Source organism: Macrotis lagotis, chromosome 3 (assembly GCF_037893015.1).
Source record: "Macrotis lagotis isolate mMagLag1 chromosome 3, bilby.v1.9.chrom.fasta, whole genome shotgun sequence".
NCBI classification, from domain to species: domain Eukaryota; kingdom Metazoa; phylum Chordata; class Mammalia; order Peramelemorphia; family Peramelidae; genus Macrotis; species Macrotis lagotis.
This window is the reverse complement of record NC_133660.1, coordinates 194,920,052-194,943,932: the sequence shown is the minus strand read 5'-3', so window position 1 is coordinate 194,943,932 and position 23,881 is coordinate 194,920,052. Positions and strand designations below refer to the sequence as shown.

At 35.5% G+C, this 23,881-nt stretch overlaps 1 protein-coding gene across 1 annotated transcript in view; it reads right to left on the bottom strand.

Annotated features, from left to right (window-relative positions):
* Nucleotides 1-23,881, bottom strand: part of CCDC149 (coiled-coil domain containing 149) — a 150,730-nt gene that overhangs the window by 25,796 nt on the left and 101,053 nt on the right. Inside the window, exons 9-10 of the mRNA XM_074229693.1 lie at nt 23,029-23,173; nt 8,419-8,495 (exon numbers count right to left, since the gene is read on the bottom strand). Of these exons, the coding sequence (XP_074085794.1) occupies nt 8,419-8,495; nt 23,029-23,173 (222 nt within the window). The remainder of the gene's footprint in view (nt 1-8,418; nt 8,496-23,028; nt 23,174-23,881) is intronic.

Genomic DNA, 23,881 nt, shown 5'->3' with positions numbered 1-23,881 from the left:
TAAGATGACCATTTATTTATTTATAGGTTTGATCCAGTTCTTAGTGGAACAGGACTCAAAAAACTCATGTCTCAAATTATAACAAATAGAAAGTTATAAGAGTAAGTGGAATAATAATGTTTATACATGAATAAATTTGATTCCTATGTATGCATATTTGTAATTTCTGCAGGTGAATTAAAGTATATGTAATATCAGGTTTCTCCTCACTGTAAATGCAACTAAATGTCACACCACAAATACAGATGAGTAGATGAATGCCCGATTTCTACATAGAGCAAACAAAAATCAAGGATTGTGACAAGACAGTTGAAAGGGATCTTAGAGAACATCTCTAGTAATTCATATAGATGGGAAAACCAAATTTCACAGAATAGAAGTATTTTGACCAAGATCATTTAGTGTCATCCAAAGTCCCCAGCTTGTCATCTTTGACAACTATACAAGGCTCTAAAAACCTTGGGAAAGATAGAAAACCTAGTTCTTGTATCTCTTTAATCTTTCCATTTTATAAAAACCAAATTTTCCAACAGTCAAGAATTAGATTCTGAAGATATGGGCACAAATGATTCCAATGAAGAAGGAAAGGCAGAGCTATCTAAAGACTGTACATACACAGGGAACTCAACAAGCAGCTTAGATTTTTAGAAGACTGGGGGGGGTAGGTAATAGAAAATGACTCTTTTTTAAAATGCTATATAATTTATTTTTTAATTTTATTTTTTTTAAGGCAATGGGGTTAATTGACTTGCCCAAGGTCACATAGCTAAGCAATTATTATGTGTCTGAGGCTGGATGTGCACTGAGGACCTCCTGACTCCAGGGCCAGTGCTCTATCTACTATGCTACTTAGCTGCGCCAAGAATGACTCTTTTTTTTTCAAGGTTTTTTTTTTTTGCAAGGCAAAGAGTGTTAAGTGGCTTGCTCAAGGACACACAGCTAGGTAATTATTAAGTGTCTGAGGCCAGATTTGAACCCAGGTACTCCTGACTCCAGGGCCAGTGCTCTATCCATTGTGCCACCTAGCCACCCCCCAAGAATGACTCTTAAAAAATAAAATAATAGTGTCTGGACCACTGAAGTTTTAAAGAAACTGAGATCAATAATCAATACAAAGGACAACCAAAAAGGGTTTTTAAAAACTATGCTGAAAACAGGAACAAGGCCAAAAAAGAGAACCTACTGTTTGATGTACATGGATTGGTAAGAATTAATGAAAGACCTTGGGCAAGCCACTTAACCCCGTTTGCCTTGCAAAAACCTAAAAAAAAAAGAATTAAAGAAAAGAGACTTATTAAATTCTTATTTCATTTTCCATATTCCCTAACAAGTCTCTTCAGATGAAAGTAGTAGCAAAAATGGTCACAGGGAACGGAAATCCAAGATAAGCAGTGAGAATATGGCAAAAGAGCACCTAGCTGTCTTCAATGAGTTCAAGTTACCAGGTCCAATGAATAACATCCCAAGTTACTGAAAGAAATGGCAGATGTGACTGCTGAGCCTTTGTTAGTGACCTTTAAAAACTGGAGAATGAGTGAGGTGCCACAGGCCCTGGAGAAAGGAAAATGTTAACCTGTTTTTCAAAAAGTGAAAAGGTTAGAATCTTCAGACTATAGACCAGTAGGTTTGGCTTTGATTTCTGGGAAGATTCCAGAATGCATTATTAAAAGAATGGTTTGTAAGATTCAGAAAGCTAGAAACCAGAAAGTGTTTATTAAGAACATCCTAGTGGTTGCTCATTCCCTCAGTGCACCAATCAGGGACAATTTTGGGCTATCTGTGATGGAGAATTCCATCTGTATCCAGAGAAAGAATCGTGGAGTTTGAGCAAAGACCAAAGACTATTACCTTTAATTTGGAAAAGAAAAAACTATTATCTTATTATGTAATGCTGCTTTTATACTTTATTTTTCTTCCTTAAGGATATGATTTCTCTCTCATCACATTCAACTTATATCAATGTCTACCATGGAAACAATGTAAAGATTAATAAGACTGCCTTCTGGGGGGGGGGAAGGAAGATTAAGGGAAAAATTGTAAAACTCAAAATAAATAAAATCTTTAAAAAAAGAACATGCTAGTGGCATAGAGATGAAAAGAATCCCGGCTTTGACATCAGAGGACTGAGATTTGATCTTAGTTCTGTTACTATCTGCTGTGACTTTGGTGGAGCTACTTAATCTTTCTAAGGCTTTGGTGTCTTCACCTGGAAAATTAATGAGGTATACTCAAGGACCTCTAAGGTCCCTTTCAACCCTCAATCTATGATCTTATGAACCTCATTTCCTTTTTTGACAGAGTTACTAGTGTGGTAAATCAGGAGGAAGCTCTGGATAAATTTACCTCTATTTCAGCAAGGCATTTGACAGACTCCAAAGCTCTCCTTGTGGATGACTCATGATGGAGAGATATGGGTTAGATAACAGTAGAATTAGGAATGTTCACAATTAGTTGTATGAACAGCTCTAAAAGAATAGGGGCTAATGGATCAATGACATATTGGAAAGGTTCTAACAGAGTGTTTTGGGGAGCTGCCTTTTGCCCTCTACTTTTTAAGAGTTACAGTGCTACATAAAATCACTTTTATCAATGACTTGAAAACAGGTGGCATGCTTACCAAATTTGTAGATGATACAAAATTGGGAGGGACATTTTATAGGTTGGACAAAAGGGTTAAGAATCTAATAAAGATCTCAGGCAAGAATAATGGTCTGAATGAAATGAGATGTTGCATCAGGAGAGATGTAGGATTCAATCTTACATTTAAGATTTTATAGTTGTATGACACTGAAGTAGGGGGTGGCTAGGTGACTTAGTGGATAAAAAAAAAAAAGCTAAAACTGGAGTCAGAAGCACCTCAATTCAAATCTGGCCTCAGACACTTAGTAGCAGTGTAACCCAGAGTAAGTCACTTAACCATTGTTTATCTTAATCTACTGAAGAAAGAAACTGCAAGTCATTCCAGGATCTTTGCCAATAAAATTAGATCATGAAGAATGGAACATGACTGAATTGACTGAATAACAACAAAGAGCATGAGTTGGCTTCTCTGAGCCTAGGCTCCATATTCTATAAAATAAAGTTATTAAAACATGGTATTGTCGTTAGGATTAAATAAAATACATACAAAATACTTTGCAATCCTTAAGCATTACATAACTAACTATTCTTATAAGTACTAGTAGTAGTACTAGTAGTAGTTAGTAATAGTAATTCAGGGTAAAAATCCTGTCCTTGGTTTAAAAAAAGCTGTTTAATTATAGTGAAACTAACTTTATTATAATAGGGAAAAAGAAATATGCTTGCATGTAAGAAAAATAAAAAATAGTGCCCAGAACAAGGGATATTACGAGCCTGCTATATTCTTACCTATTCTGAACACCTTTGAAATACTATTTTTTTTCAGATCTGGTTGTCATAATGACAAATGGTAACAGGTGAAAAGAGGGAAATCAGTTAAGGAGAGGATTGGAGACTAGACCCTAAGAGAACAGTTGAAAGAATTTGGGATTGCTTTAGTTTAGGGAAGACAATGCTTTAAAGGTACCAGGTGCCTATTCCATTTGAAAAGCTGTAATGTGGAAGGCGATAAGCTTTTATTTTTGTTTGTTTGGCCTTTGAAGACAACTAGGAGCAATGGTCAAGTATTTCAGAGAGCTAGCTTTTGCTACTGGGTAAAGAAAACTTGACAATTAGGGTTGGATTAAATTTGCATGGGAAGCAACAAGTGGTGGCATTGTCCCTTATCATTAGAATAGTTCAAAAGGAGACTGGATAATCAATCATTTGTCAGGAAGGTACTAACTAGAAGATACTTTTAGACCAGTCTGAGGTGGATAAAATAGCTTCTGAGATTTTCTTTTTTCTCTAATTGTGAATTCTCAAGTTCCTTATAGTGGGTTTTTGCATTTTATTTTGAGGGATAATTACCAGGTCAGGTCCCTTTGAAATTCCACTGCTAGTAGCCCTCTTTCAAAATCGTTAACAAATATTTAGGGAATATCACTTTGAGCAGGGCACCATATTAAGCCCCTAAGAGGAACAGTTCTTTTTTTCCCCCAAGGAAAATAATTTACCTTCTAATGGAAGAGCAGGAGGGATAAAAGGTGGAGGAGATACAGTTTCTCCACAAAAAACTAAAATGCTGCTAAAAATGTTCAACCAGAAAACTGTACCTGCTGTAGGCATTCAAAGGAGGGAGATAACAGTTTCTTGGGAAATTGGGAGTGTCAGGAGATGGTTAACAAAAGCTGAGCATAGCAGGTTAACTTGAACTGGATCAAGAAAGATGAGCAGGAATCACATTTTTTCCCCCAGCTTAGGTTTACTTTCTGCATTGATATTTTCTGCAGATGGGCTACCACCCAATATAAATGAATAGGCTTTCTAATAATTTATCTACTATAAAAGGAGAAGGAGGTTTTTAAAGTGAGAACCTCATTAATTATTAGTCAGATACTCAATTTTTTGTTAAAAAAATAAATCTGTCCAATCAGCCCCTAGTGAATTGTCTTTTCTGCTTTGCTTTTCTATTTCTTGGCAAATGTTGGCATTGCATTCAGAAGCTGGATGATGTGGTTCTTCAACTGCTGCACTATGTTCTGTGTTTCTCTGTGCTCTTCTGTTCAGGTTATTTAGGATTTGCAAAAACAAAAATGAAAATAATAACAACAACCAAAACCCCCAAACCCAAACCCAAATATTCTTTTTCCTCAACTTGATGCTTCCAATGAAACAATGAGGTGACAAAACAAGCCTTACAAGAAGCCCTTAAGGAGACTCTGCTATCACTTAGTTAATCTTTGATCTCCAATGGTTTTCGATCCCAAGAACATACTTAGCAAACTTGATATTGCAGATCCTAAAGTGCTATCCACCTGCAACACAAGTCTGAAAAAGGAATAAGGGAAGAAACCAAGGGAGTTCTCAGTCTTTTGAGGATTATATCTAAAGGAGAAGTTTCCATCCTACGCTATTGCTTCTTCAGCAAATTACCAAACTATGTCTTGATGAGAATGAAGAGGAAAGGATGAGCTCCCCAAAGACAAAGATATGGACCGGATGAGGAATTTTACTGGCATAGGGAATCACAGATGAGGAAATTCTATCAATGCAGGTTGGCATGTTTTCTACTATTTAGACTCTTAAGATCTACCTAGGGAAAGGTTACATAGTCAAGTATATATCAAAGACAAAATTTGAATCCGAGTTTCCTTGGACCTTGGGTCCAAACTCTCTCTATCATTCCATTCTACTTTTATTATACCATGCTGCATTTTCTCTAAAGAGAAAAAAACATTCAGAATGCTCAGATTATTTTTTGATATAGGATCTGCCTTCTTGTCAAACTTATTTAAAATAGACCTATCCAAGGTGAAAAAAAAATCAACCTTCTTTTATTTGGGCAGAAAAGAACAAGAGCTAAATCATTTGCTGAGGGAGGAATGAGAGGGAACTTTTTCTTCCCAAAGTTTGTTATCTTAAACTCTTTAATCAAATTTAACCCTACAATGGGAGAGAATGGGAAGGATAGAGGAAAAGATATTAATTTTCAATCATAGACTCATTAGAGATTGATAACTTTAGAGCTAGGAGAGACTTGAGAAATCATATTATTTCCCCATTCTTCTCACATCCTGATTTGAAGTCAAAGAGATGAAGTGAAATGTCCTGGCTAAGTAGTAGTCAACAGAGACTAGAAATATAGGATGCTAGGATAATGTACTTAAATCTACTACAAGTTTCCTTAGAATTCATCTAGTTCAACTCCATTTTATAGATGAGAAAACTGAGGCACTGATGACCTGCCAAAGATTACTTAGCTGATAGGTGACCAAATATGGATTTTAATATGGATTAGAATCCACATCTCCCATCTCTTAGTCTAGGGCTCTTTCCACTGTATCAGATTGCCTCAATATAATGATTAGATTTTTTTTAGCTTTTACCTCTTTCCAGTCAAATTTCACTTCTTTTTTAAAGAGCAATTCAAGTCTTTAATTCAACCATGAAACTTTCATAACTATTCCAGTTTACACTAATGTCTTCCTTCTTGAATTCCTAATCACTATATAATTTAGCATTTAATTTGTGTTTTCTATTATTCTCTCAACATTTCATATGTGTTAATATCTGGTCTTGAATGTAGTGTCCAGAACTGAACAAATAATGTCTATCCAGGGCATAGTCTTGCCCAACACTATACTCCTATCAACATGGTCAAATCAAATTAACTTTTTTTTGGCCACTTTGTCTCATGATGTCCATAAGATAGATGTGTAGTAGCTACTAGCGTATGATTGGTTTGTATCAGGCACTGATCTCATCATCAGAAGCAGCCTGCAAGTGTCTGAAAACCCCTGCAAGGTAAGGAGAACAGTGACTAGGATCTTCTAACTTGTCTCTTACTTGAAAACCAAAAAATATCTGGCATTGTAATTGGTTAAATTGGAGACAAGTGGAAATTGGTCAAATTGGAGACAAGTGGAAATACTATTCAACAAAAGAGACTGACCTACATGAGGAAGGGAGGTACATTTCCTCCTCCTTTCCTAGTGGCTGGAGAAACTATTATACCTTGACATTTATCTTTCAACCATTGCATAAGGGCAGGCAATGCTATTGTCAGCACATAATTTTGAAAATTTGAAAAGATTTCCCCCCAACATTCCCCTTGCTTTCTCCCACTGTTTTCATTAAGGCTGGTGTTAAGGACAAACATGGCCACAGGGTAAATTCATTTGGCCAAGTTCCTCATGTCCAGTTTTACTATTGAATATTTGTTCTTTATAGAAAGTTAAAGAGAGGCCAATTCCCTTGAGACTCTTTAATTCAACTGAATATCTTAATCCAATGGACACAAGACTATCCAGGTGACACATTTCTATTTATTTACATGCAATGATATTACTTATTGCTAAAATTAGTCATAAAAATATTTCAAAGAACCTACTCCTGAATCCCACTGAAACATTGTAGCTCAGGCCTTCAGGCAGCAGAAAGAAGGAAAGAGACAATTGTTATTTTATAAATATTAATTTGTTGTCTTATTCAATCAGAAAAGTGCTGAGACAGAAAACAAAAAATTTCAACATTCATTTCTACAACTTCAATCTTTTTACATATTTTGCAAAACATTGGGAATTTAGATAAATGCTATTTTGAAAAAAACTATCACAACACCAAAACAAAGAGTGAGGAGTATTTCATTTTTTCTCTGGACAAATGATAAACTTGCATGACTAGATTAAAACCATGATTTTTTTTTAAAGTCACCACAGATGATACTGCTTTCACTTCTGCAAAAGATTCTTCTAAGTGGACTATTGACTTCTCAAGGGAGCCTTCACTTTGAATAAGCTATGCTATACATTTTGACACAAAGCTTGAGAAGTTTTTATTGGAAATTTTCAATTATGTATCACTGCTCCCCATCCCAATCCCCAAGCAATCTGATGAAACTATTTGGAGTCAGAGTAAGAAAACATTATTATTATTATTATTATTATTATTATTATTATTATTCTCTGTTATTTACCGGTTAAGAAAATTGATCATTTTTCCTGTTACTTTGATGGATCTATGGTCTCATCAATGTGGGCACTCTCACCAACAAGGCAGATAGCCTATCTATGCCTGCCCATTCTGAGCTACTTTCAGGAGAACATGGATGGAGCTATCATGCATTAGAGGAAAACAACAGATATGATTAAGGGGTAGAAAAGATTGGTTGGTGGAGAAAGGTTAAGTAACTAAAAATATGCATGACTTTGATAGCAGGGAAAAGAAGAGGCGGAATGATAAATATAAGTTGTTTAAGAGGCTAAATGTGAAGGGAACTAGTTGGCGGTGGTCTCATGAAGGGGATACTTTTCTCAGATGAACGGGATAAATATAGCTAATTAAAGTGAACACCAGAAGGAGTCTCCTCCAAGTATTCACAACCATGGAAAAACCTCCACAGGAAACCTGATTTCTTTGGAGAATGGAAGAGAAACAGGTTGGAGTTTTTGTGAAGGGTCATAGGGGCTTGGAGGTGTCAACCGGTGGACTCCTCCAGTTCTTTTTTAGGACTAATGATTGAACTGAGCACATGCAAACAATACAAACCATAGTATTTAGTGGAGGAAGAAATAAAACCAGGCTCTCCGAGTGATAGTTTAAGTTCATAACATTGCAAGTAGCCATTAACGATTCTGTATTTCTTCTGGCAATACTGTGAATGTTTCTTATATTTACCACATGACATTTTCCTGTACTAGACCTGTGATTTACACATCCTAATGCTTTTGTCTGTCTCAGCAATGATATTCTTCTAATAAAAGAATACTAAAAAGGTTAAGATTTCTTATGCAAATGGCATGATGGCCACCTAAGAAAACCTCTGCAGTCAATAATTTTCATGAAGTTTTTACTTACCCGGGAGACTCCACAAACCCGAGACTTCCAAAGTTCTCAATTTTTTCTCCAATTCTGCCACTCGGTTACCTAGGATTCTGCAAAAGGGCAGAATGTTTTTAGCAATTGGACTAATAATAGATGACTCAAAGGGAGTTTAACCTATAAGACTGTCAGAAGAAATGCACTCTTCTCAGAAGAATGACTAGGACCCAATGCTAAATAACATTTTGATATACTTACTTATGTAATGGTATGACTAATGAGGAAATACTCAAATCAACAAGTCAAGCATCTATGATTTTGCCAATGTGAACCCTCCTTCTACCAAAATTGAGGGTTATTTATTAAAAACTTTAAATAAAAAGTCTCCTATAAAACTCAAGAGAATTTTGAGTTCCTAGGTTATAGCCACAGTGCTAATGTGACAGAAGTAGGAAAATTCTTCCTAATTCTAAGTACAGTACTCTCTCCACTAAACTCTGCTTCCTCTGAACTATAAAGTAATGGAATTAATTTATTACTCAGAATTTAAATCAGGTCGGAACTTATAAATCCAAACTGGTCCCATTCCCTTGACAAACCATGTGTCATTCACTACAATGCTGCCATCTTTTTTGTGAACACTTTAGGTTCTCTTCCTTTGGAGCTGCCCTCAGAGTAAACCTGAGAACATTATTTTGGACATTTTCAGTGATAACAAAATCATAGACTGTTGGTCTAGAAAGGAGTTTTAATATCATCTCATCTGGAGATTTGTAAGCTGGGGTTCATAGACCCCTGAGGGAGTCTATGGATAGATTTCAGCAGATCTATAAACTTGTATGAGGTAACACACCTTTATTTTCACTAACTTTGAACTGAAATTTGGCATTTGCATCAATTATGAATGTAGGCAATACCCATTATTATGAAAATGGATCCATAGAACAACAGACTGCCAAAGACCTCCATGACATACAAAAGCTGAACATCCCTGATCCAGTCCAACCCCCTCCATAGAGGCTGAATCTTATAAAGAATATTCTTGATGAGGGAAAAAAAGGGGTCTTGAGATGTAAAGATACTTGCTCAATGTTACACAGATAGCAGCAATAGAAATAAGATTTGAATACAATTTATTTGACCATTTGTGGGTGAATTTGATTTTTTGCAGACAGGAAAAGAGTCAGAGTTTGAAAGAACAGATTGATAATAAAGTTGGATAATATTGTTTTTGCCCCCAGATGAGATATATTTACAAATTAATGAAACTGATTTCCTTGTGTAACTTATAAACTGATTCTGAAGAAATTTAACAATGTTCTTAATGACTGACCTCCCTGAAGTAACCTTACTGTCAATCAATTGATTAAATTCAAGAACAATTCATTTGAAGATATAATTTCAAGTGATTCTTATTGGTACTTTTTATTAATTGATGGTTATATCATATATATATATGTATGTATATGTACCTTTATACATACTACACATACACACTCATAGGTGGACATCCATACCCATTTGTTTCTTTCTTTTTGTTTGTTTGTTTGTTTGTTTTTATTCAAGGCAATGGAGCTAAGTAAGTATTAAGTGTCTGAGACTATATTTGAACTCAGGTCCCCCTGACTCCAGGGCCAGTGCTCTATCCACTGAGTCCCCCACATTTGTTTCTTAAGGGAATCTAGACCTTTGAGTTTTATCAGTGAAAGGAACTCCATATTGGAAACCTATCTAGAACTTAAGGCCTAAGAGAGTTACTTGGGATACCAAGAGGTCCAATGGCTTGTTCATAGCAATAGTGTCAACATATATTAGAAGTAGGTCTTGAACCCAAGTCTTTCTGGTTACAAGGCTGGCCTTTGGGCCACAAGCACTTATATACCCACTTTGATTTCTACCCCACCCCCTCCAGAAATAGATAGCAACTCAGAAAAGATTTGCTAATCACATACGTTTCTTTGTTGTGAAAAATATAAACAAAAGCCATACAACTTGCTTTTGTTTTATTCGGAGGATTTTCCTGAAGCAACTTTAAAAGGAAGTATTTCAACTCTTGTCACAAGAGATTTCAGAAGTATCAAAATTATGCCCCTCCAAATGTCTTTACACTCCAAAGCAAAACAATAAATAAATAAACAAAAGAAAGAGTTTTGGACTTTTATCTTATTTAGCCTAAATGAATTCACTGGCTCTTAATTAATATTCCCTTTAAGTGCTTTGAAAAACTCTCTGACTTTGTCATCTATGGTTTCCTTCATCTTGATACTTAAAGCTATTTTCTCCCTTTCCTGAAGTCTTAAATTCTGCATAGTCTTTATCAATTACTTTCAATTTTCACTCCATTTTTTGGGTCTATTCGACTTTCATGTTCCTGACCCTTAAACAAATACCATTCTTAGTAATCTCACTTTCAATATTTTACTTAGACCTTGAGATCCAAGTTCCCTTTTCACCAACTGATAGGTTTGAGATGCAATCACTAAAATGTTCAATTTGATGCCTGTTTCTTAAGAAGATCAGATAATCTGTAGGTGCTGCCTCTGGGAAACAAAAGATAAGATTTAACTCTTTGTGTTCTATGGAAGGATGCAGTTGAATTTAATTTTATTTTACCTAGTAGCCCATTACTGGTTATTTCTTTCAGGATTGGAAGGAACTGGACCCACCACCTTCCCCACCAATTGTTTAAAATGATGTTTAAAAAATAAAATAAATTGACTTTTGTTTTTTACATCACAAGAATTTTCTGATATATCACAACATACACTCCCTCACAGCAAAGAAAAAAAAAGAATTAATCAAAACCAAGCAAGAGTGACTTTGGGACAAGACATGCAATGATCTGTACCCATCATGCCCCTGAAAGAAGGGAGGACATTCAGATATTTTTAAGAACCCTAATTTTCTCCGTGCCATCATTATTTTCTTCTCAGATCCTATCTCAATCCACTGATGGGAGGCTACATAATAGGAAATAGGACTCAGAGGCTTTTCAGTTTATGGCTATAGAAAACTGTTAAAACGTGCATATTGAAATAATGGTTGCTGATGCCAAATTGAATTTGAAGACATAAATAAGATACTTCAGTTTATAAAGATTTCTGATCTGCTTAACAATGAAAAATAATAAGTTACACTGAAAGTCCTTTGTGGTATAACTGAAACTTGAGGTGGGAAGGAAGCCAATTTAATTCTAAAGAATTATAGGTTTTAGAGGTAGAAAAGAGCCTTAAGAGATCACCTAGTCCAATGCCCTTATTTCAAAGGTTAGGAAATTAAGGTCAGGGAGGGAGAAGAGACTTGCCTGAAGTTACCCCAGTGCTGAAGTAGCACAGGTCTGATTTGAACTCAGGTTCTCTGATTTTAAACCTATTGGTTCAGTCACACTAACGGGAACATGAGAGAAGATCAGGAATAAAGAATTTTCTCTTATTAAGCTAGACAAGTACAATGGAAAGAATGTGGGATTTAGAGTCAGAAGAACTGAGTCTGAATTCTGTTCTTCATCATCACCCTCATCATCATGGATAGTATTTATTTGATGTTTTAAGGTTTCTAAAATATTTTATTTATCTCATTCGATGGGTGAGTTAGGTACTGTCATTATCAACCTCATTTTACAGATGAGGAAATCAAGGATTTCAGGATAAATGACTTACCCAGGGTCACAAAGTGGCTAAGCATTTGAATTCACATTTAAACTCCATAATTTTTTTGTCTCCAAGTGTAGTTCTTTACTCATCGAAGCACTTAGCTAACTAGGTTCTTCTACTAACTAACAATATTATGTGGGCAAATCACTCCACCAATCTAGTTTAATTTCCCTTATCTGTAAAATGAGATCATCTTTAGATGACCCTCACCATTTCTTCCAACTCTAAATTTATGATCCTATGATGCTAATGAATTGCATTACCAGTACTGGGGGGGGGGGGTCTCCCAGTATTGGTGAAATCAACAGGAGTTGAGGCTCTAAGTACTGCCATGACCCAATTTCAATAGGAAATTAGACCAAGGTAGAATGTAACAATAATCCCTGGGGCTCTAGAAAAAATGAAAAGAGCATAGGATACTCCAACTACCACATGAAAAATACCTTTGATATAATCCAACCCAGATGAGAAAGGTAAAAGTTCCTCCCCACTGTTCTTGATAACAGGTTCTCAATGTTGTACTCTTCAAGTATACAGCTGGGGAGCTGCAAATTGAGCAAGATCTCCAAATGTCCCAAATGACCTGTTGCCTAATAATATTAAAAGTATCTCAGTTTTACACAGTCCTTACCCTAAAGACCATTGAGCTTTCTTGTCCACCCAGCAATGGCACCATACCATCTGTGTTATCTCTCCAAATTAAAATTTTACCTTTCTGAAATTGGGAACAGTATTATTTTGTGTCCATATACTCTTTGATATATAGTTAATATTAAGATTTTTCATCCATTCATCATCCAGCCATCTATCTAGCCATCTAATATATTAAGGTTTGCAAAGTACTTTAAATAGTTAACAGACAAGTGACATGCAACTGGCTCTATTGATAGGGAGATGGCAGTGATTTCAGAAGTACAAAAGGCTATACTGTCTCAAACCATCTTTCCCATTGATTTTTTGAGATTCCACCCAATTTCTCATTGGTAGCTTCAGGCCCCTATAAAAATGCTAGATAGTGGCTCATCTTGAGGGGTAGAATATCAGTGATTGTGTAGAATCCAGGAGAAAGATTAGTTTAGAGGAGGGAGAGAGGAAAGTCCCTGCCCTCCTAGCCTGGCTCAAGAAGGGCACAAAGAGCCAGCTAGTATGGTAGGACTGAAAGAGCCCTGGGAGGGGAAAGAAAGGTATCTTTGGAAAAATAGGAGACTTATGAAGAGCAATTTCCATGACTTGACAGTCTTCCCTGTTTGATCCTGGATTTGGGACATTTATTTTCTATTACAGATGAATAGGACCTAGGCATCCTGAAGTTTTCTGAGTACCCAAACTTTATGGGGGTTAAGTAGCTTATTATTTCTTGTCTGATTTCATGATAACTTAATGTAGAGCATATTTTTATTTTAAAAATTACAGTCAATTACAATTACAATTTAAATGAAAAAAAAAAAAAGCTTGAAATACCCTGGACTGGGAGGGGGTTTCAGAAGATAGGTTTGAGTTCTACCTCTGAACTTACTTCAGAGTGAATGGTTTTCTGGGTGTTACATTTCTCTATATGGTTAAAACTGCATTTCAACTTACTTAGAGTGTAAACTTCCCCATTAGAAAGTCATCTCCTTAAGTCTGGGGACCATTTTGTTTTAGGTTTTGGCTTTGTATTCTCATCATCTAGCATAACACCTGGAATAAAGTAAGGTTTAATAAATACTTACTGAATTGATGGTCTCAAAGGTCCTTTCCAACTCTAAATTTTTTATGATTTTATGAAAATTAAGTTTGTCTTCAAAATTTTATAACACTCCTTGAGAAAACTAGGCACTATGGTATGGGAATAATGGCTTTATACTAGCATATTTCAAGAAATCTTAAATAGGTCCATTTTCATTCTTGCTCTCATCCTTTTTAAAATTTAAATTTATTTATTATTCCAACTATGCAAAAATAGCTTTCAATATTCACCTTTTTTGCAAGATATTGAGTTCCACATCTTTCTCCCTCCCTCTTTTTCCTCCCCCACCCTTATTAGCTAGCAATCTGATATAGGTTATACATGTATAACTATTTAATCGAATTTCCATATTAGTCATGTTATAAAAGATGAATCAGAACAAAAGGGAACAAAATACTATGTTTCTCTTGTCTTTTATTGAATCATAGAAGTCAAAAACTGAAAGGGCCATAAATAGCCATCTAGTTCAATCCATATGAAATGAATCCTTACTGTAAAATATTAGACAAGTGGTCATCCGCTCTGCTTGAAAATATTTAAGAAGAAATCCACAGATTCTCTAGGTAGCCCATCCCACTCTCATTAGTTCTGTTTTTCATTATATCAAGTCAAAATTGGCCCCCTTGGAGATTCTACCCATTGCTCCTAATTCAGTCCCTAATTCAGCTAAACAGGACAAATCTAATCTCTCCTCCACATAACATGACCCTACAGTGCCCAAGATGAAGGTAATAAAGGAAGACGAGTGAAAATCTACAAACAGATTTCTGAGTGTCTTCAAGAAATACATATTGTGTAGACCACTTAACATGATAACATAATTGGGAGCAGGATGATTGGGGAGGAGTAAAAATAGGTTGGGAATAAAAATCAGTGAAATGAGCTACAATTTTTTTTAACTCTATCACTGCTCTCTCAAATGAATTGTTTTTTTAGATAAAAAGCTAATAATGCTATTTTTTTAGTCAGTTGACTATTACTTTTCTCTTTAGAATGAAGCACAGCAAAGGCATTTTAATCTAAGTTCTAGTTCAAATATTGGTTCCTATGTTTTCCTAGTAATTCTCCAAGAGGGCTCCTTATTGGATATTTATCATTTTTAAAAGGTATCTATTTCCAAATGGGGTGGGAGTAGGGAAGGGGAATAATTATAGCTAACTGAAAACCAGAAGGGGGAGTATGGGCTCACAGAGAAGGACTACTATTTATGAGAATCTGGCCATTTATTAATTTTACACCTGCTCCTGGACCATTCCCAGAAAAATGGCATGATTTTATAATTTCCATTACAAAAGAATAAATCAATTACGAAAAAATTAATGGCAAAACAGTCAAATTCACATTACTTTGTTAGTTCTATCACCAATTCCACCTGTTCTAAGAGCAGTGGAAATAAGGAAGCTCAGAGGTAGAACTCAAACCTAACTTCTGAACTCTCCCTACCCCAGCCCAGGATTATATCCTTCTTTTTTTTTCATTTAAATTGTGATTATAATTGACTTTAATTTTTAAAATAACTATATGTTCTATAATAAGTTATCATGAAATTAGACAAGAAATAATAAGCTACTTAGCCCCCATAAAATTTGGGTACTCAGAAAACTTCAGTATGCATAGGTCCTATTCATCTGACATTTAAAACTCTTTACTCATTTCCCAGTCTTATTTTATATTACATCTCTTACACATTCTTTAGTCCATCAATACCTGACTTCATCTATATAAAGATAGAGAATCTTACCTTTCCCTATTTAATTCCTGTCCTTGGTTGGATTATCATCCAAGTCTTGTCTCCTAATAGTGGTTATTCTCCAAGACTCTGCTTTTGGAGTCAGAGAAACAGAGTTCAAATCTTGACTCTATGACTTAATATCCATGTTACCTTAGGCATGTCACTTGAGTTCTCTGACCTTATTTTTATCATTTGTAAAATGGGGATATTGGATTAGATGATTCCTAAGGTCTCTTCTTCCAGCTCTAAGTCATTTGTTGGATCATATCCATGTCATGTCCCTTAATTGTGGTTATTCTCCAAGACTCTGTCCTGGACCCTGTTCACATCCTGCCTTTTTTCTCATCTCTTATTGGCTACTGGGAGTTTTATTATCATCTTTATGCATCTGATCCTAGAGAGAGATCTAAAATCTAGAAGTGTCTCATACAGTGGTTATAGATTTTTTTTAATTGCATTTCCCACTTTTTCTGTGCTTGTTGTCTTTGTGGTCATGGTTTCACATTTATTACCGGTATATTAGGTTACATTTTGCCACATTCTGCCCAGAAATGGCTCAGAAAAGATTTATATATGGAATTCAAGTTCAAAGTGATACAGTTTGCAAAAGTGAGTTCTGTTGAATGTCAGTTTAGTCCTCTTCCAACTGAGAAAACAATCCAAGATTGGCCCCTGGAAGAAGAAACCCTACTGAAAATGCCATGACAGAAGAAGGCCATGAGAGTCAAGGCAGCCAAAATGCCTGATATAGAGAGGAAATTGAAGAGATGGATTGAAGAGCAAAGGGCCATTGGGATTCCTGTGTCCACAAAGATGGTTCAGTAGGAGACAAGAAGAATTGCTGATGAAAAAGAAATGACTAATTTCAAAGGAAGATGCTTCAGGCTCATGAAATGGAATGGACTAAGCATGCATCCATGCACAAGACTTGCCCAAAAGATGCCTGAAAGCTATGAGTAGAAGATCCTTGAATTTCTTGATGAATAAAACTTGACTTCAATAACTTTATGTAATACTTTTTTTCAAATTTTGGGCCCCAAAATTAAGGTGCATCTTATATATGGGGAAATATGGTACATTCCAGGAAGAAGCTGCAGCCAATGCAAAAGACTTGGAGGTAGGAAAGAGTTTCTGACATGGGAGAAATAGCAAGAAGGTCAAGTCTTGATGGACTGCAGAATGTGGGAGAGATTGTAAACTATAATAAGGCTGGGAAGTAAGACTGGAGTCAAGTTGGAGTAAAGAGTATTAAAAGTCAGACAATAGAACTTATATTTGATCTTCAAGGCAATGAGAAACAAGTGGAGTTTCTTGAGTACAATGAGATTTGTACTTTAGAAAACTCATTCTGGTTACTGTGTGTTGGATAGATTTGCAAGGGAAAGAAAATAAAGTAGGAAAGCCAATTAGACAGCATGGCAACAATGTTGTTAAGAGTAGAAAGAAGAGGGGCAGCTAGGTGGCACAGTGGATAGAGCACTAGCCCTGGAATCAGGAGGATCTGAGTTCAAATCCTACCTCAGACACTTAATAATTACCTAGCTGTGTGACCTTGGGCAAGTCACTTAACCCCATTGCCTTGCCCCCTCCCCCAAAAAAAACTAAAAAAGAAAAGAAGGGGATGAATGTGAAAGATGGTGAGGAAGTAGAAACAATAAAACTTCACAACTTAATGAATGTATGAACTGGGGGAGTGAGAAGGACCTTGTCATTATAAAATGAAGTGATTAGAGAGATTATGAGTCTAAAAATTCAGAAGTGTGGTTTGTAGGGTGGAAGTAGGCTATTGACTTCTGTTTTAGAAATATTAAACTTAAGATACCTAAAGGACATTCACTTGAAAATGTCTATTATTGTATTTCCCCATGTCTAAGACACACCTTAATTTGGGGGCTCAAAATTTGAAAAAAAACATATTGTATAAAGTTATTGAACTCAAGTTTTATTCATCACAAAATTCATGTAACTCCTCATCACTGTCAAAACTCCCATCCATTAGTTCATCCTCATCTGTGTTTGATGATGAATCACTATTTTAGGGGAGACTCTGCCTGCAATCCTGACTGTGCTCTGGTCTGGGGTTGACCAAAAGCACTCCCTGGGCAAATCTAGTGTGTGGACACATGCTTAGTCTATTCTGTTTCATGAACCTGAACCACCAGTTGTGTCCTCCTTTGGAATCAGTTACTTTTTTTCATGAGCTGTCTTTGTGTACACAGGGATTCCACTTTGCTCTTCAATTCCCTCTCTAAATCAGACCATTTTGCTGACTTGCCTCTCATGGTCTTCTTCTGCCATGGCATTTTCAGTAGGTTTCTTCACCCTGTAGACAATCTTCGATTGTTTTCTCAGTTGGAGGAGAACCAAACTTACCTTCCACAGCACAATTTCCATTACCTTTTGCAAACTGGATTACTTTGAAACTTGAATTCAGCACTGTACGAAAATCTTTTCTGAGCCATTTCTGGGCAAAATGTGGCAAAATATAACCTAATATACTGTTAACAAGTGTGAAACTATGAGTGCAAAGACAATAAGCATGGAAAAATTGGGAAGTGCAAGTAAAAAAACTATAACAATGAGCACAAAAACAAGTGTGGAAAAAGTGGGATATGCAAGTAAAAAAAATCTATAATAACCACTGTTTAAGACACTCCCAGTTTTTAGATTTCAAAGTTTTTGAAAAATGGTGCATCTAATACATGGTACTCCTTCAACTATGTGCTTTTTAAAATGCAGCTTAAAAATCATTTTTTCCTACAGAAATCCTTCCCACTTTCTTTATTTTACCTTGGATTGATTTGGTTTATATTTATATGTGTATATATATTGGCTGCCCCAATAGAATGTAAGACCCTTGAAGGTAGGAACTCTTTCACTTCTGTCTGTGTTCCCATCACCAGGCACAAATTGGCATTTAAATGCTTGTTGATTGATTAATACCTGTCCAGTGCCCCCAAATTAAAAGTTTCTTGAAAGTAGGAAGGTTTGAAAATCCCAAATATTTATAATGGGAACATAAAAACATAGAATCCTAGATTTAAGGCTGGAAGGAACTTGAGAAGTCATCTAGTATGACATTGTCACTTTAGAGATGAAGAAACTCTCAGAGAAACTGTAACTTACCCAAGGTCACACAGGTATTAAAAGTTCGTGCTGGAATTGTAATCAAAATCCTCTTTTTAAAAAATATTAATAAATTTCTCCAACTACATTTTCAGCAATCATTTTTTTGCAAGGCTTTGAGTTCCACATTTTTTCTCTCTCCTTCCCTTCCCTCCCTACTCCCCTTGACAGACAGCAATCCAATATAGGTTATACATGTCTAACTATATTGAACAAATTTCATATTAAGAATCAAAGTATCTTGACTTCAAATCTAGTATTCTTTCTGTTGTATCATGCTGCCTTCATAAGCATGTCTGGGTTTAGTCTCTTGGCTCCTTAATATCAAAACTGCCTCTTCTCATTTCAGAAAAAGGAGACAATAACAAATGATAGCATTCAAGCAAATGAAAATTAATGAAAATTTTTTTAAATCTCTTTAATGGATTCAAATTAAAAGCAAAAAAATACATTAAAAGTAGTAGAAGAAAAGAGATACGAAAAATCATCTATGTGCAAAAATAATTGAAATGAATTATCTTTGCCAAAAAGAAGAGCAGGAAATATAATAAAAGAACAAAATTATTGCTAGATTATAAGCTCCTTGAGGGTAGAAGCTGTGTTTTATGATAAGAGACCTGGGATTAAAAACCAGCTTTCACATTTACCAATGGTCCAATCACCTACCCTTTTCTGAGTCTCTGTTTTTTGCTTTGTTTTTTAATCTGCAAAATAGGGGTAATAACTGAGCCACCTCTCCAAGCAGGGTCCTTGTGAAAGCCTCAAAATGCTAATGAGATATTCATATTTTCTCCCCACTTCCCTCTCCTGTCAACAAGCACAATGTTTTGCATTTGAAAAGGGCTTAATAAATGTTTATTGAATTTCATTAGATATTATTATTTGGAAATCAGTTCATATATTTCATGAGTACAAATGAATAAGTCAACTGTCTTTCTATACTCTGCAGTATACAAAGGCAAAGTCAGAATTATTTTTAAAAATGCAGTCTCCATTTTATACTTATCTGATTTGGATCCTAATACTTGTGCCATAAAGACAGACACAATGAAAGAAGCAATGTCTACTCACAAAGACATTTGCATTTTAACCAGGTGACAACATATGGGAATGACAAAACTGGGAGAGGAGGTGGTCTTGACTTCCTTCCCCTCCCCCCATCAGCACCCTTAGCAGCACCTTCTAGAAGTAATAACACCTACAGATGTTTTGCCCCTGGGTTTTTATGGATCTTTTAGCCATTTTATTTTATGTTCTATTTCTTATGCATTTAGTAAAAATCCCATTACAGCAACTGCCATTACAAAAACAGTCACTACATTACAAAAAACATTTTGACATTTCATTGGGTGCTCTATGAAAACAATCCTTTGTTGATTTGGTTTCAACTAATTCTCTATAACAAATAATACTTTGGTCCTTTTCTATGTAAGAGTCACCCTTTAAATCCTAAGAATGCAGTTGCAGTTGAGTATCTTCAGAATAGGAATCTTTCCTTCCTTTCTTCCTCCCTCCCTTCCCTCCTCCCTTTCTTCTTTCCTTCCTCCCTCTCTCCCTTCCTTCCTTCCTTCCTTCCTTCCTTCCTTCCTTCCTTCCTTCCTTCCTTCCTTCCTTCCTTCCCTACTTCCTTCCTCCCTTTGTTGTTATTGCTTCAAGGAGCAAGTACACTTTTTTTTTATCCTTTCCCAATCACAAATATTACAACTAGTCTTGAAAAGGAAGTCTTTATAAAATGATTTACTTAAATTTCCTATAGGAGCGTCCCAAAGGAATGCTGCCTCAGGATTAGCTCCTTCCTGAGTCTTCCTTATTGCCCACTACCTTTTGTGCTTTCTCACTAATACAATTCATTGTACTTCTCTCATTCACTGTTTTCCATTCACTGTTTTTTCTTCTTTCTTTACCTCCTTTCCATAAAGGTTAAAACAATAAAAGAAAGAGACAAAGGCAAAGTGAATCAAAAATGAAGGAGAAAATAATCATCCACTACTTTTTGCCAAAGTCTGTCCCTTTAGTTCAGTTTGTCATTATTTATCTTAGTTCTCGGGGCGGGGGGGGGGGGGGGGATAGGGGAGCACATACTTCTAGAGGCTTAATAAATTCTTATCATCATCTAGTTTAGCTTTGAAACCTTCAAAAAATCTCACTTCATTGTGATTTTTTTTCTCTGATAAAATATATGGGGTCTTCTGCTATTCTACTATACTAGTTTAAAAAAAAACACCCCATCACTGGGTTCCTTTAAGACTCTATAGAAATTGTTTCCTGGTCTAGGGACTCTTACCTAAATAGAACAATGAAAGGGGTTTTCAAAACCATTACCTATTCTGGTGATATCCTGATTTCTTCTTCCTCCCCTGAGAAATATAGGCATTTTCAGCATCTGGCTGTTTCATTCCTTGGTTAAGATTTCATTTTTAAGGAATTTTAAAACTTCTTCTGTCAATAAATTACCCTTGTCATCCCTTTGAGATTGGCCGGTCTCCCTTCACTGATCTCTGGTTTCTTTTATATATCTTAATCTCTTGTGCAATCTTCCTTTCATTCTCCATCTTTTCTTTTTTCTATTTTGTTTTTACAATACCTTCAATCATTTTCCAGTTGTAACCCCTGCCTCCCCCCCCCCCCCCAGGACCAAGTCCCCATCCTTTTCCTTAAACTCAGTCTTTCTGGAACCTCCTGGCCATATAATTTGCTTTCATTTTGGTTTGTAGCACATATTTTGTAAGGTTTGCATGCCTTTGAGTTATAGCTTATTCATCGATCTCTGAAGACTTTCAATTTCCCCTCTGTCCTTTCCACTCACTGATCTAACTTATTTCATTTCCCACAAAGTGTTCTACACTCTTTCAAAGAAAAATTCATCCAGTTATAATTGTCTTTATTTTCCATACTTTGGAGGGGAAACTGGAGGAATGACTCTAGCCACCCTTGTCCCCAGCCTTCCTCCACATTAAAAGTCAGGCTTTTGTGGAGTCCTTATATTTAGTTACCCAAAATCAAAGCTTGTTACTAAAAACACCATTAAAAAAAAACCAGTTCCTTTACACCATCTTACATCCTTCTTACAAGATATTGAGCCAGTATGCTACCCGAGAGTTAAGAAGATCATTTTAATTTTTTGTATGTGCTATGGACTCCCCTTTGGCAATCCAATGAGGCCTATCTATGAACCCCTTCTCAAAATGATGTCTTTAAATGCATAAAATAAAATGCAAAGGAACTGATTCAAAGTTATTCAAATTCAAAGTAAGGTCAATAACAATTTTCCAATAGATGAATGATTAAAAGATAGGCCATTTTAAAAGAATTTCTTCAAAAGCAAAAACCATGTGAAAAAATGTTCCAACTCTATAATTAGATAAATGTAAATTAAGCAATTTTGAATTTCTTCCTAGTGTCAAAGAGGGACACTAGTTGACAGAGAGGGAAAATAATAAATGTTAGAGGGGCTGTCAATAAACAAATCTAATCTCTCCTCCATATGACATGCCCCTACAGAGTCCAAGATGAAGGGGCTATCATTAAACTATTCATACCTTTTGACCCAGCAATACGTCAAAACAACCAAAAGTACAAAAATATCTGTACTAGTTCTTTTCATGATAGCCCCAAATTGGAAACTAAGGAGACACCTACCTAATAGGGAATGGCAAAATTAATTAAGGCATATGAATATAATAAAATATTGTTGTGTCATAAGAAATGATAAAACAGACAGTTTCACAGACAATTGGGAAAACCTCTATGAACTGATACAGAGTGACTTGGATAGAACTAAGAGAGTAATTTCTACAACAAAAAGAATATCAGAAAATGAAATAACTTGGAAAGACTTTAGAGCTCTTATCAAAACAGTGATAAGTCAGGATTACAAAAGGCTGAAGATAAAGTATGTTACTTCCCTATTGCCAGAGAGATGGTGAACTTAAAATGCCAAATGATACATTTTTGAACATGGCCAATGTGGGAATTTATTTTCCATTTGACTATGCATATTTGTTTTAAAGGGTTTTTTCTTTTTTAATTGTTTAATTATGATAAGACATAAATAAGAAATGTTTGCTAAAAATAACAAAATAAAAATATATAAGATTTTTAAAAACCTAATTATATGGAAATAAAGATATAATTTTTCCTCTATATTAGTTCACAGATCCTCTAAAATATGTCCATGGACTCCATGTCTTCAAGATAGACAGAAAACCATTCTGTTTGCTGGCATAAAATTCTTTGCAAACTTCTATGTGCTATATAAATGCTGGCTATTTATTATTAGTAGTATTATTACTACTACTACTACTACATGCAGTACCTTGAACTTAATATATATTAGGTACTTAAGAAATATTTTTTGAGTTTCATGGTTTTCCTGGGTGTTTGGACACTTCAATTCAAGTACTTACTTGTTGGTCTGCCTTTGGTGCTGAATGACCATATTTTTCTCATGGATTGTCTCTAACAAGGCAGTAGCTAGAGATTTCAGATCTGAAATGGACTGTGGTGTTGCTGGAAGACTACATCCATGATCCTCAGATAATAAATCTTGAACTAAGGAGGACAAAAAAGTCAAAACTCAATTTGCATGTTTTTTTTATTTATTATGGACCATGAACACTATTCCCCCTGATTTTTACGTCCTTCCTCCCAATCACAGAATGGGCAAGGCTTGCTAATGGTATGATGGCCCATTTTTACTCTACACAAAGGATCAAAAGTGGAAAAGCTAATTAATGATATGTTTGAAGGATGGTTTCATGAAGTTTGATGATGATGATAATCATAATGCTATAACAATAACACATTGCATTTGGATAATGGCTTCCTGTTAATTTATTGAGATCCTCATTGACCTTTGGGGAAGCCACATGGGTAGAGGGCTGGTCTTGGATTCAGGAAGACTTGGCTCCAAATTCTTATTTCCAACACAAACTAGTCTTTTGACCATGGGCAAGTCACTCAACCTTTTTTGACACAAGCAATTTTTCTACATCAGGGAAACCAAAGACCCAGATCCATCGCAGAAAACCTCTGAACAGAATAATAACTTTATGGGGCAGGTGGAGTGAGCATGTTTCCTAATTCATGGACAAAGAAATTGAGGCAAAGATTGATTAAATGAATTGTTGTTGTTGTTGTTTGTCTTTCTTTCTCAAAGAGAACCTTGACATCAAGGAAGTGATGCCATGACAAGCAAATGAATTGGATTTAAGTGAGAGAGGACTGAAAAGTCACCAGCTTCACTTTCTCCTTTGGAAT